Source organism: Somniosus microcephalus, chromosome 5 (assembly GCF_052327205.1).
Source record: "Somniosus microcephalus isolate GS21.2 chromosome 5, FLI_Smic_1.0, whole genome shotgun sequence".
NCBI classification, from domain to species: Eukaryota; Metazoa; Chordata; class Chondrichthyes; order Squaliformes; family Somniosidae; genus Somniosus; species Somniosus microcephalus.
The window spans coordinates 79,687,954-79,703,260 of record NC_140991.1 but is presented as its reverse complement, the minus strand read 5'-3'; the positions used below and the strand labels follow the sequence as shown (position 1 = coordinate 79,703,260).

The 15,307-nt window shown below is 44.2% G+C and overlaps 1 protein-coding gene across 1 annotated transcript in view; it reads right to left on the bottom strand.

Moving 5' to 3' along the window:
- The window catches only part of cubn (cubilin (intrinsic factor-cobalamin receptor)), a 447,009-nt gene that overhangs the window by 30,941 nt on the left and 400,761 nt on the right, over positions 1 to 15,307 (bottom strand). Inside the window, exons 52-53 of the mRNA XM_085987872.1 lie at positions 6,090 to 6,295; positions 572 to 734 (exon numbers count right to left, since the gene is read on the bottom strand). Coding sequence (XP_085843998.1) covers positions 572 to 734; positions 6,090 to 6,295 — 369 coding nt within the window. The remainder of the gene's footprint in view (positions 1 to 571; positions 735 to 6,089; positions 6,296 to 15,307) is intronic.

Here is a 15,307-nt window from a genome sequence, read left to right as displayed (position 1 = left end):
TATTAACCATGGCAGAGGTAAGGGAACACAATTGGTTTTGATGTCCTCAGGCATGAGAGAGAAAACCATCCAGAGTTCCAGCGTGCTGTCTTGTAAATTTTGCTAGAAAGGCCACAACTGAGGAGAATGTCAGGTTTTGCGACGCTGTCTCTTTCTCCCCCTTCTCCATCCAATGGTGAAACTTCCTGCTGACACTATGTAGGGTCACAAATGAAGAATGGCCACTTGGGGAGGTTTTCAGAGAATTTCCAGTACCCTTGGAACTGTATCCTAATATATTCAGGGCCGGAAGCAAATGGGCTGAAAATTAGAGAACGAGGTCATGGTGATGAAGGTTGTCAAAAATCAATGTGCTAGTATATATGATGATACTACAAGATGCTAATCCACATACAACTCAGAACAAAAACATCTCCATATAAAGTACAAGGAGATTTAAGTAAGTATTTCACTTTTGCTGGCAAGTGTTCCTAAATGCTATATTCTAATTAAAATATGTATGATGTCCTTCCTTATTAATACACCAAAATATCCCAAACATTTTATTATTGTTTACACTCATTTGACTTACAATCGTTGGCTGTATATGTTATGTTGAAGTCAGCTAATTTGACTGAGAAGCCAGAGATGAATCTTACAGTAAGGAAGTTACTGGAGGAAACAAAGGGAGGTGGCAGTTGAGAGCCACAGTAAGTGCCAGCTAATGGGCTGTTTATATTCTCTCCATCGTAAATCTAAAAAAGAAAATCACAAGGAAGAAAAGTCAGCTATTAATATCCAGCATCTTAATTTATAGCAAGTTTGTTTTTCTTTCATTGTGTAATTAAATATCCATTACTCACCTGTGGATTATCATAAACTAAGGACAGGCAGGTCAATATAAAAGATGAGACTTTGCCAAGACCTGTTATCCTCAGTACCTGGTGTAGTACAAATGTCTTTGTTGCTGCTCAATCAATGTTGCTCCTGCTGCTTGAACTAAATCATTCCAAAGATACTGCCTGGGCTCAAACAGTAATTGTAACTCTTCATTAACCGTACTGCAGAAGATGATTGACTGAGTGACACCTCGTCAAACATAAATGCCCTTTGTGTGAGTCTGTAGCCAGGGCTGACTGTCCTTTTGACTGTAAGGGGTAACTTCATAGCCCACTTGATTTTCCTTCCATGAATTTAAATAGAATTATAGAATTCAAGGCTGAGATAGACAGATATTTGAGCAACAGGGGAGTCAAGGGTTATGGGGAACAGGCAGGAAAGTGGAGTTGAGGTCAAAATCGGATCAGCCCTGATCTCATTAAATGGCGGGGTAGGCTCGAGGGGCCAAATGGCTTGCTCCTGCTCCTATTTCTTATGTCTTATCTTAATCATAGAATTGTTACAGCTCATTGAGACCATGCCGGCTCTCTGCAAGAGCACTTCAGCTAGTCCCACTCCCCCGTCCTTTCCCCGTAGCCCTGCAATTTTTTTTCCTTCAGGTACTTATCCAATTCCCCTTTGAAAGCCATGATTGAATCTGCCTCCACCACCCTCTCAGGCAGTGAATTCCAGATCCTAACCACTCGCTGTGTAAAAAAGTTTTTCCTCATGTCGCCTTTGGGTCTTCTGCCAATCACCTTAAATCTGTGTCCTCTGGTTCTCAACCCTTCCACCAATGGGAGCAGTTTCTCTCAATCTACTCTGTCTAGACCTCTCATGATTTTGAACACCTCTATCAAATCTCCTCTCAACCTCTCTGCTCTAAGGAGAACAACCCCAGCTTCTCTAGTCTATCCACGAAACTGAAGTCCCTCATCACTGGAACCATTCTTGTAAATCTTTTCTGCACCCTCTCTAAGACCTTCACATCCTTCTTAAAGTGCGGTGTTCAGAATTGGACACATTACTCCAGTTGAGGCTGAACCAGTGTTTTGTGAAGGTTCATCATAACTTCCTTGCTTTTGTACTCTATGGGCTGGATTTTCATTGCGGAGGCGGGTAGGAGGCGGGACTACAACTTTCGGGGTTGTAGTCCCGCCTCCATCGAGTTGTAGCCAACCCACGCGATTTTGACTTGATTGACCTTGTTGAGCCCACCCAGTGGGCTCATAAGGCCAATTAAGGGCCACCCGGCAACAGGTGACGTCACAGATTGATATTTCATCTGTCAAGATCTTTTGACAGATGAAATATCAGCGTTTAACAGCTCTTTGAAGCTGTCAAACACTGACAATCTGTACTCCAAGTTAATTCCTTCCTCTCAGGCTGATTTAGAGATCTCTCCAGAACAGAAAGCTGAATGCTGCAATTTTTGACAGATCGTGGACATTCTGCTTTCTGTGCTGATGAGATGAGGGACTCCTGAGACCTGAAGGAAGGAAGGCTGTAAAGGTAAGTAAAACTTCTTTAAACACTTTACACACACTTACCTCTTCACTCATGCACCCATCACTCACCTGAACACCGGACATCTCGACCCCTCCAAGCCCGACGGCCCGCCTCACTAACTTGGCGTGATTTGGAGCCGTCGGGAATCCTGCACTTCAAGAATGAAAATAGGGATTAGGCTAAAAACTGCCTGTTAACTACCTGTTAACAAACAGTTAATTGGCACTAATCCCCTTCCCGCCTCCGGGAGGTGGGTCCCAGTGCGGGTCGGGTACCCACCTCCTTTGAAACTGGCATGGAGGCGGGTTGGGGGTGGGATGGGTTTGTGCCCCCCGATTTCGGGATTTTAACCCCCCACACGCCTCCAATCCCGTCTCCACGGCCCAATGAAAATCCTGCCCTATGTCTCTATTTATGAAGCCCGGGGTCCTGTAGGCTTTTTTAACCTCTTTCTCAACCTGCCCTGCCACCTTCAACGATGTGTGCACATATACCCGCAGGTCTCTCTGTTCATGCACCCCCTTTAGAATTATACCCTTTAGTTTATATTGCCTCTCCCCATTCTTCCTACCAGAATGTATCACTTCGTGCTTTTCTGCGTTAAATTTCATCTGCCACGTGTCCGCCCATTCCACCAGCCTGTCTATGTCTTCTTGAAGTCTATCACTATCCTCCTCACTGTTCACTATACTTCCAAGTTTTGTGTCATCTGCAAATTTTTTAATTGTGCCCTGTACACCCAAGTCCAAGTCATTAATATATATCAAGAAAAGCAGTGGTCCTAGTACTGACCCCTGAAACCTCCAGTCCGAAAAACAACCATTCACCACTACTCTCAGTTTCCTGTCACTTAGCCAATTTCATTTCCATGCTGTCACTGTCCCTTTTATTCCATCAGCTTCAACTTTGCTGGCAAACCTATTATATGGCACTTTATCAAATGCCTTTTGGAGGTCCATATACACCATGTCAACCATATTGCCCTTATCAACCCTCTCAGTTACCTCATCAAAAAACTCAATCAAGTTAGTTAAACATGATTTGCCTTTAACAAATCTGTGCTGGCGTTCCTTAATTAATCCATACTTGCCCAAGTGACTGTTAATTTTGTCTCGGATTATCGTTTCTAAAAGCTTCCCCACTGCCGAGGTTAAACTGACTGGCCTGTGGTTGCTGGGTTTATCCTTACACCCTTTTTAAACAGAAAATTGGGCTGAATCTGTTACAGGCATATGGTCCTCCTCATCTGATTTTGATCTATAATCTCTACCATGGTGATATGCCCAGTCATGAAAGCTGAAATCTGGTCCTATGTTTTTTTCTAAAAAAGGAATAGTAAAGTCCAGGGCATCCGTGGACCTGGGAGGGAGGGAAGGGGCTTAGTGCTGAAGTCTGAGGCTGTAGTGGCGTGCATTATGATGGCAAATAAACTGGGGGCCAAGATATGAGGGATGGTGACTTTGGGCACCTACATTTTTGGGTGTAGATGTATGGCAGTGCACTATTCGCATAAATTCAGGAAACTCACATAAGCTTATCTTTTGCATGGGGACAGAGCTATGTAAATGGGCAGCAGTGAATTTTGGCGGATATATCGCAGAAGCATTGTAAACAATCCAGGAACTTTGCACATAAGTGATGTTTCAGCATAAATCCGACATAAACCAGTTACACGAAAATTTCTTGGAAAAGAAATGGCACAATAGTTACACCGTAGTTACGCCAAAATCTTCCAGGAAATTCTGGGCCATACTATTTGTTTCAGTGGCCTTCCGAGTTAGCTCATTCTACAGTTCCATTATTCGTTGGGTGAAACAATTCAATTTAACTTCCTTTCTTATTCGTAATATTACTTCTTAAAAACAAGTTAAAGTAATATATTGCTCTAAGGCCTATATTTGTAATATTCTCTACCAATTAAGGACTGCCAAGTCAACTGACCTAAAACAACCTCAGCAAGAATTCTATTGTTGGCTAATGTACATAAGAGTTTCATCAACAACTAAGGCAGAGTAGATGAAATCTTAGTTGGGGCCAGAAATTCGGGTCGGAGGCTTCCCGCGGGTGTAAGCCTCCGACCTGCACTTACCTTGCGCGCTTGCCGTTGTGCTGTGGGCCAACGTGGGATTCCGATCCTGGGCCTCCTCCAGCAGCCGGCGTGCAGTGCCTGCGTATCCCAGGGGCGCAGTTAGTTCGAAGCGTCCCCTGGGATCACGTGGGCCATGGAGAGCCAATCGTAGCAGGGAATCTATATTCATAGGTTTGACAGGAAGACCTGTCAAATTTATGAATAGAGATCGGCCCCAAAACCTAACTAAAACTTTAAATAAATTTTTTTTTAATCACATTTTTAAAATAACTATAAATTACATAAAATAACTATTTTAAACAATAATTTAAATTTTTGAAAAAATTAATTATAGTTTCTAATGGGGCTAAAAATAAACTTACCTTTCTTTAAAGTATTAAAAAATAATGGGCCAGAAATTCGGGTCCCCACGGGTGAGTACGCGCTGGGTAATCACGCGTAGGGCCAACTGAAGTGCCAGTTTTGTGCATGCACTGCGCATGCGCTGGAAACTGGAACTTCCGTTCCCTTGAAGGAAGGGGTTCACAGGTGGAACGCGTGCATCGGAGAGGCAGCGCGTACGCCTGGAACTTCCGATTTTTTTACAGGTTTCTCTGGGAGGGTAAGTCTCTAGCAGCTGCGCGTTTAAAAAGCAGTCGCAAGGCCTGCTTTTAACAAGGTAAGTGGTGAATTAAGTAAAATTAAAACATTTTTTCCACAGGTTTATTATTTTTAAATACTTTAAAGAAAGGTAAGTTTATTTTTAGCCCCGTTAAAAACTGTAATTAATTTTTTCAAAAATTTAAATTATTGTTTAAAATAGTTATTTTATGTAATTTATAGTTATTTTAAAAATGTGATGTTTTAAAAAAAAATTATTTGAAGTTTTAGTGATGTTTTGGGGCTGATCTCTATTCATAGATTTGACAGGTCTTCCTGTCAAATCTATGAATAGAGATTCCCTGCTACGATTGGCTCTCCATGGCTCACGTGATCCCAGAGGACGCTTCGAACTAACTGCACCCCTGGGATACGCAAGCACTGCACGCCGGCAGCTGGAGGAGGCCCAGGATCGAAATCCCACACGGGCCCCCAGCACAACGGCAGGTGCGCTAGGTAAGAGCAGGTCGGGGGCTTGCACCCGCGGGAAGCCTCCAACCCAAATTTCTGGCCCAAATTAAACCTGTGGAAAAAATGTTTTAATTTTACTTAATTCCCCACTTACCTTGTTAAAAGCAGGCCTTGTGACTGCTTTTTAAACGCGCAGCTGCTGGAGACTTACCCTACCGGAGAAACCTGTAAAACAAACGGAAGTTCCAGGCGTACGCGCTGCCTCTCCAGCGCAAGCGTTCGACCTGTGAACCCCTTCCTTCAAGGGAACAGAAGTTCCGGTTTCCAGCGCATGCGCAGTGCATGCACGAAACTGGCACTTTAGTTGGCCCTACGCGTGAGTACCCAGCGCGTACTCGCCCATGGGGACCCGAATTTTTGGCCCAATCGCACCAGGACCAAGGGTGCATGAGGGGAATGGTGCTACAGTGTTTTGTATAATGAGTAGTGTTCTTTTATTTCACAGTGAACTTATTACTATTTTTGCTCTGAACTGAAATGGAAACTGCTCTATGCCGCTTTTAGCAAATTACAAAATACTTACATTGACATAATCGGATGTGCAAACTCCATTAGGTGTGTCCTCAAGTAGAAAGACTGTGAAAGTCATGTTGATAATCTTGTTTAAAGGTACAAAAATGTACCACAAACAATCTAAATTCTTTTCATATTTGCCGTTGAAGTCAACATCTGGTGAACTGAAGGTGCCACTGGTCCCGGTTAAGTATCCACCACATCCCTGGTTTGAACCTGGGGAGAAACATCAAGACTTATTAATGTTATCACTTTAAAGGATCAGTTATATAAATATCCTGGGAAATACTTTTCTTGATTACATAATTAATCATTTTCATCATGTTATTAATGGAAAAAGTATACAATTTTGTAAAATAAATCTCAGAGAATTACTATACTCTTTTTGGGGAAGTAATCATGGATTCTGGGAATGGAGACTGGAAATTAGGCTGGCACCCATTTTCGCCACATTTCCATCTCTTCCCTGGTCCTATGATTACATTCCCGTCTTGCTGTCACTTTGGGAGGAATGTTTGGCAGGATCTTAGGCTTCCCCAAAAATCCTGCCAGATTAATTACAAATCTGTTAAGGCCAACCGTAAATGCGCCTGCAGTAAGCAGGCATTCTTGCCATCCAGGGCTGTGTGTGGGCCCTACAATGCAGCATTGAAGTGGCAATTGATCCCAGAGAGCTCGACTGCTGCTTAAAGTAGCGACACAGGTTAATAAGGCCATAAAAAAAGCAAACCAAGCACTAGGGTTCATTTCTAGAGGCATAGAATTGAAAAGCAGAGAAGTTATGTTAAACTTGTATCAAAAATAGAAGGCTGAGAGGTGACCTGATAGAGGTCTTTAAGATAATGAAAGGGCCCGATAGGGTAAATGTAGAGAAAATATTTCCGATTGTGAGGGAGTCCAAAACTAGAGGTCATAAATATAAGATAGTCACTGATAAATCCAATAGGGAATTCAGGAGAAACTTCTTTATCCAGAGTGGTGAGGATGTGGAACGCGCTACCACAAGGAGTAGTTGAAACAAATAACATAGATGCATTTAAGGGGAAGCTAGATAGGCACATGATGGAGAAAGGAACAGAAGGATATGCTGATAGGGTTAGATGATGACGGGTGGGAGGAGGCTCGTGTTGAACATAAACACCGGCATGGATCAGTTGGGCCCAATGGTCTTTTTCTGTGTTGTAGACTTGATGTAACTTGATTAATTAATTGGGGCACCAGTTAGGGAACAGCAAAACAGAACACTGGACTCCTTGGAAACTTTAGCCAGACTGGAGGGGTGCGGGTGCTGAAACGGGAGGCCATTTGTCCAGTCACCTATTGTGTGAGGCCTCGGAGATTTTAACGCCCGGGCCTCATTTGAATGCCCTGACTCTGACCCCTGCCCGAAGCCGGCGGGATGACATCGCTGCTGACAGGTTGGAGTCGAAATTTGCCGGGGGGTGGTGGGGGTGGGGGGGTCAGTCTGCTAACGGGGACCCATAGTAACGGTCTCTGGCAAGGTAAATGAGGAAGGGAGGGATCAGTACATTTTGCAATTGATGAAGGGGGGTGGGGGGGATCTCTGTGGCATAGTTGGCCCAAGGTATCCTTGAGGGGCCAGGAAGAGCACTCCTACAACCTCCTGCTGGCACACAAGGAGCCTAGAAAAAGTTTTTAAAAAGTTAACTTACGTGGGCATCCTGTGGCCAGGATGCTGCCTGCACGCGGGCCTTGATTGGGCCCAGAGTTAAATTGGCATGCGCGTCCCAATGACATCAGGAGCTTATGCTGGCTCTTCTGTTGCTGCAGTGGCAACCCAGTGCAGCCCTGCCAAGATCCTTCTCTTGGCACTGGTGGGATCCCTTTGAGTGAATCATACCAGGCAACACAAATGAGCCCCAACCCAGGGAAATGGGACAGGTTGGGGTGATGGATACAGAGGGAAGAGCAAGTGCATTAAGGGTGCTCTTCTGAGCTTGAGGCTGAGGCACATTGTTGGAACAGTGTTGAGGAATCTTTACGTTTCATCTAATCATGGCATAGCCGACTCAGGGTAGTGCTCAATGCTGGCACTGGATGCTCAGAATGGGCAAATATTTAATTTCCCAACACTAACCTTGATGAGCAAATAACTCACCAGAGTGATTTTTTAGAAAAAATAAATAAAACAAACAGACCCTAGGCTCAAGTGATTTTAAAGTGATAATATAATCTTGGGGTGTGAATAACAGTAATCTGAGTTTGAGCTGACCTCTTTCCATTTATGTCATTACCTGAATCTTTCCAGTGCAATTACTCCCTGGTTTCTTTATTTTACAGTTAACATAAGTAACATTTTGTGTGGCAACAACACAGCTTACTGTTATGCAACAAGACAACAATTCTAAATTGTATGATTTGCCTCCCCATTGCACACAGAAAAAGGAACAAATGTGACTGGACATATAAATTATAAAAAAAAGAAAGCAAGCCTTGCATTTATATAGCGCCTTTCACGATCACTGGACATCTCAAAGTGCTTTACAGCCAATGAAGTACTGTAATGGATGTTTAGCCATAAACCAGATAATCTGAAGTAATTATAACAACTTCACAATGTGTTAGGTACTCATGTTGAGGTTAATGCCCATTGTCTCCAGGGAAACACATGAAATCACCAACTATTTTTGCATGACATAATTCATCCCAAAGTGATAATTTCCTGAGCAAAGCTGTACCATAAATCCCTTTTAATGAGTCTTTGTGATCATTGCTATTTATGGAATGAAGTATAGGCATTCTAATGTTTATTATACAGGAAATGTAACTCTTATTTCCTCAAGACAGATACTAGTTAATAGATCCCAATTTAATACAAAGTAACCTGAGAATCATTTCACACCATGGCAATATTATCCATTAAAAGGACATTAAGTAACATCGGATAATGGCTTTAATGCCTCTCCGAGGACTTAAGTGGGTCTTAATTGAAGCATGTAATGGAAATTGAAAGCACACATTTAAAAATATATTCTACTGGAGACCAAATGTCTTTGCCCACACAGAATATATGTTAGGAATTCAGGTACAAGTTCCACATGATTTTCCATCCATAATTGGGACGCACTCACTCACATTCCTAACATGCACACCTAGCGGGGCGAGCGCCACAATTATGGCACAGATTCATAAAATTACCCCTTATTTTTCTGCGAGAGCTAAAACTAAAAAGTTTTGATCAGCACTGTAACTATAGATGTAAAATAGATGCTTTTATGCTGATGAAGCAACAACAGCAATAACTTGTATTTATATAACGCCTTTAATGTAGTAAAATGTCCCAAGGGGCTTCAGAGGAATGTTACCAAACAAAACTTGACACCAAGTCACACAAGGAGATATTAGGACAGGTGACCAGAAGCTTGGTCAAAGAGATAGGATATAAGGAGCATCTTAAAGGAGGAAAAAGAGCTAGAGAGGTTCAGGGAGGGAATTCCAGAACTTCAGGCCTAGGCAGCTGAAGCCATGGCAACCAATGGTGGAGTGATGAAAATCGGGGATGCACAAAAGGCCAATATTGGAAGAGTGCAGAGATCTCGAAGGGTTGTAGGCAATGCTCCCTGTAAGCTGCACTTTGTTCTGCACAGCTTGTTTTTTTCAATGCGCGGTCTCTTTAAATTTCTGCGCATGCGCGGTTTTTCCAATGTAAAAGCCGGTGAGCGGCCTGCGCGGGACCTTGCAGATTACTTCACGGCCACGCGTGCATGCACGCAGCTTAGAGGGAACATTGATTGTAGAGCTGGAGGTGGTTACAGATATAAGGAGGGGCGAGGCTGTGGAGGGATTGAAAACAAGAATGAGAATTTTAAAATCAAGGTGTTGCTGGACCGGGAGCCAATGTAAGTCAGCGAGCACAGGGGTGAAGGGTGAACGGGACTTAGTGCGAGTTAGGATACGAGCAGCAAAGTTTTGGATTAATTCAAAGTAATGGAGGGTGCAAGGTGGGAGACTGACCAGGAGAGCATTGGGATAGTCAAGTCTAGAGGTAACCAAGGCATGATGAGGGCTTCAGCAGCAGATGAGCTGAGGCGGGGCGGAGATGGATGATGTTGCGGAGGTGGAAGTAGGCAGTCTTGGTGATGGAGGTGATATGGGGTCAGAAGCTCAGCTCAGGGTTAAATAGGACACTACGGTTGCGAACCATCTGGTTTAGCCTCAGACAGTGGCCAGGGAGAGGGATAAAGTCGGTGGCTAGGGAACAGAGCTTGTGTTGTGGACCAAAGACAATGGCTTCAGTCTTCCCAATATTTAATTGGAGAAAATTTCTGCTCATCCGATACTGGATGTTGGATAAGCAGCTTGCCAAATCAGAGGCAGTGGAGGCGTCCAGAGAGGTGGTGCTGAGGTAGATCTGGGTACCGTCAGTGTACATGTGGAATTTGATGTGTTTTCAGATGATGTTGCTGAGGGGCAGCATGTAGATGAGCAATAGGAGGAGGTCAAGGATAGATCCTTGGGGGACTCCAGAGATAGCAGTGTAGGAGCGGGAAGAAAAGTCATTGCAGGAGATTCTCTGGCTACGACTGTATAGATTGGAATGGAACCATATGAGGGCTGTCCCACCCAGCTGGACACCGATTAGAGGCATTGGAGGAGGCTGGTGTGGTCATTCCTATCAGAAGTCTTTACACAAGTTAAAATCTACAAACACAAAGGACTTCAAACACTGTTTGTTTCTTTGAAACAAGTAACTCTTCCCACATCTTGGTCCATTATTAAAAAGCAAGCCAGGGTAAATAATGTAATTACAATAATCTAGCACATAAATCTCTGCTGTATCACCAAGTCAACTGAAAACTCCAATGAAGTAATTATAGATTTCAAAGGGTTGTATTGTTAAGGAAATAAATACTGCAAGAGAGAAATCACACAGGAACAAATGGGTGGAATTAATGAGTTCCACTACAATTTGTACAGAAAAAGGAGAGGCTTTTCAAGATCTTCAAATATATGAAAGCACCTTTGAAATTCTGTTCGATTTTAACGTCCAGGTGGGAATGTAAGTGGTCGGCCCATCCAGAAGCAGTAGCAGGCAAGCTCGTCCCTTTTTAATGGTCGGGCCTCAGTAACATGCCGCTTGGCATTGTCGGCAGAAGGATGCTGCTGAGAACCCAGTACTCCTGCTTCTCCTGGCCCCAAGGAAACTAAAAAAAAATTAAACCTACTCTGCTGGGCTTCTTCTGCACCTGGATCCTGGCCCCGGCAGGTTTAGCCTGGCGAGGAAGGCACCCCTGCTCCCCTACTCAGGTTTCAGGTTAAATTAGCAGGTCGGTGCCCCGATGATGTCATCAAAGCCCGATCTGCATATTTAAAGAGGGCCCCGCCAGCCTGGGATGGGTGTGTTTTCCGTCTGCAATTTAAAATTGTAGTCGGCCAGACTAGGGCAGGAAAGGAGTGGGTAAGTCCTCTGCTCTATATTAAATGCACCCCCGCCTGGTTTGCCTAAGATGGGGGGAGTTAAAATTGAAATTGGCTTGGTAAAGCTTCTGTTTTAAAAGATATTTTCTGAAATATAACACAGCCTCCTTAGTATATGATACAGACCATCAATAACTCATATGTGGAGATTCTAAAACATTGGAAGGAAGGGAAGATTTCAAGCGTGAAGTTTTCATGCCCTGCACACTGATGTCCTATAGAATATTTGCTATGCAGAACAAACAGAGTAACAAAGTACCAGAAGATTGATAAGGCTCTGGACCATGCAGAATATAGACACAAGCTTTCCCACACTTCACTACAATGTGGCAGCTTCACTTAACGTTTAGTTCTTTAAAATATTTTAAACCTCAGGTCCATAGCATTCAGATGGTATGTAGTGTACTGTTTCTATTAGTAGGGATGGTAATATTTTCCAAACCATGGAATAAATCTCCCAAAATGGAAGAAAGGACTTGCATTTATATAGTGCTTTTCAGATCCTCAGAGTATCCCCAAACACTTCAAAGCCAATGATTTTTTAGGCAAAAAGATAACATAAAACTACAACTGTTGTACACTAACTCCAGTTTTTGATCATTTTAGATGTGAATGTCTTTCTTTTCCCATACAATTCACAATTCACAATTCAAATCGCTTTATTGGCATGACAAGTTACATCTTATGTTGCCAAAGCATCAAAATACATTTATGGTTTACCACATAAACGCAGTTCTATTCATACAGTGTATAAACAGGTATATCCCTGAGTGTACAAATATACATTCGCATTGTTTATATATATTCTTTTCTTAGTTTACTGGTTGGCTCTCTGTTCATGGCAAGCTGTAACATAGCGTGCCGCCAGTGTTACACAGCTTCTCTCCTCTCCCAGTAGGAATGGGAGTTTTTGGTTGTCATTCAGATTTCTGAAATCAGGGCATATTTGTGAGAATTTTTGGTAGAAATTCTCCCTGATGCCCTGATATTTTCCACAAGCTGTGAGGAAGTGCATCTCTGTCTCCACCAATCCCTGACTGCAGTGCGAGCATATCCTGTCCTCTCTTGGCAGCCTGGTCTGCCTTTTTCGATCGCTAGGCTATGTTCGCTAAGTCTGTACCTTGTCAAGGTTCTTCTCAGTTTGTTATCCTTTACCATGGTCAGGTAATCAGCTATGTTGTATTGTCTGTTTAGAGCCAAGTAGCAATTGAGTTTGCTTTGGGTTTTTGTTGTTTCTGCCCAATATGTCAGATATTTTTCCTTTTGCTTAGCGACGATTGTGTTGGGTCGAATTCTTTGTGTTACCCTGTCACTGTCCTGGGGCTGGTTATTGTATCCCATAACACAATAACTTGCTGATGAAATCAATTTGTGAGAAATTTGTTATGAGGATATTGGGATAGATTTTCTGATCAGGCATCTAATCAGATATTAGTTGTGGGGTTGAATTATTAGAACCCACCTGACCATTAGCCCCCACGGCCGCCAACCTCATAGTTCCCCAACCCCGCACAGCCTGCTTCTACCTCCTTCCCAAGATCCACAAACAGGACTGCCCTGGTAGACCCATCGTTTCAGCCTATTCTTGCCCCACGGAACTTATCTCTTCCTATCTCGACTCTATCTTTTCTCCCCTTGTCCAGTCTCTTCCCACCTACGTCCGCGACTCTTTGGACGCCCTCTGCCACTTTAACAGTTTCCAGTTTCCTGGCCCCAACCGCTTCCTTTTCACCATGGACGTACAATCCCTCTACACCTCCATCCCCCACCAGGATGGCCTGAGGGTGCTCTGCTTCTTCCTTGAACAGAGGCCCACCCAGTCCCCATCCACCACCACCCTCCTCCGCCTGGCTGAACTTGTTCTCACATTGAACAACTTCTCCTTTGACTCCACTCATTTCCTCCAAATCAAAGGTGTTGCCATGGGTAACCGCATGGGTCCTAGCTATGCCTGCCTTTTTGTGGGATATGTGGAACGCTCTTTGTTCCAGTCCTACACGGGACCCCTCCCTCACCTCTTTTTCCGGTACACTGATGACTGTATCGGTTTCCTGCTCTCGCCCTGAACTAGACAATTTCATTCACTTTGCCTCCAATTTCCACCCTTCCCTCACCTTCATATGGTCCATCTCCGACTCTTCCCTTCCCTTCCTCGACTTCTCTGTCTCCATCTCTGGGGATAGGTTATTGACCAACATTCACTACAAGCCCACTAACTCCCACAGCTACCTGGACTACACTTCCTCCCACCCCACCTCCTGTAAGGACTCTATTCCATTCTCCCAGTTTCTCCGTCTCCGCCGCATCTGCTCCGACGATGCCACCTTCCACACCAGTGCTTCCAACATGTCTTCCTTTTTTTCCTCAACCGAAGATTCCCCACTACCGTGGTTGACATGGCACTCGACCGTTTCCGTTCTATCTCCCGCACTTCTGCCCTCACCCCTGCCCCTCCCTCCCGGAACCACAATAGGGTTCCCCTTGTCCTCACCTTTCACCCCACCAGCCTCCACATTCAACGGATCATCCTCTGCCATTTCCGCCACCTCCAACGTGATCCCACCACCAAATGCATCTTCCCCTCCCCTCCCCTTTCAGCATTCCGTAGGGACCGCTCCCTCCGAGACACCCTAGTCCACTCCTCTATCACCCCCAGCACCCCTTCCTCTTTGCCCGGCATCTTCCCGTGCAAGCGCAGGAGATGCAACACCTGCCCTTATACCTCCCCCCTTTCCAGGGCCCCAAACACCCCTTCCAGGTGCAACAGCAATTTACTTGTACTTCTTGCAATCTAGTATACTGTATTCGCTGCTCAAGATGTGGTCTCCTCTACATTGGGGAGACCAAACGCAGATTGGGTGACCGCTTTGCGGAACACCTCCGTTCAGTCCGTAAGGGTGACCCCGAGCTTCCGGTCGCCTGTCATTTTAATTCACTGCTCCATTCCCACTCAGACCTCAGCGTCCTCGGCCTCTTGCATTGTCCCACAGAAGCTCAGTGTAAGCTCAAGGAACAGCACCTCATCTTCTGATTAGGCACTTTACAGCTTTCCGGACTCAATATCGAGTTCAACAATTTCAGATCATAACCTCGGCCCCTATCATATTTTTATATATTTTTTATCCACACTTTTGGTTTGGTTGTGCCTTTTCCTTTTTTTCTCTCCCACATGGCAGCTGTCTTTCATTCTGCCAGCGCATTTCACACTTCATCTAGAACCATCCTTTGTCTCTTTACCTGTCCTATTACCATCTTGTCTCACCTTGAATATCTCTTAATGTCTCTTCACCTCTCACAGACTTTCCCTTTTGTTCTTTCATCCCCTCCCCCATTTCCCTGCCCCCAAACTTGCTTTTTAATCTGTTTCATTTCCTGCTTTTTTCTCAGTTCTGACGAAGGGACTTCGACCTGAAACGTTAACTCTGTTTCTCTCTCCACGGATGTTGCCTGGCCTGCTGAGTTTTTCCAGCGTTTTCTGTTGTTATTTAGCATGCTGAACCTCCCTGATGTGGCAGGGTCAGCTTCACTTACACACTCATATTGGGTCTGGTATTGGGAGCTCAGTGGGGAGCTTACAATGGATGATAAGTACATTTAAAGGGATGCAGCCACTAAAGGTAGCTTTTACAAAGGCATGTATCAGCTTTTGAAGATGTCATTTGGGTAACAAAAATCTCTGGCAAAACCCAGTGACAGGAACAATAAATGTGTAAAAAGAATCTGTTAGCGTGATGGAGCAGCACATCATTCCAACTCTATGTTTGATGGCTGGCATAGTACAGGTGGTAC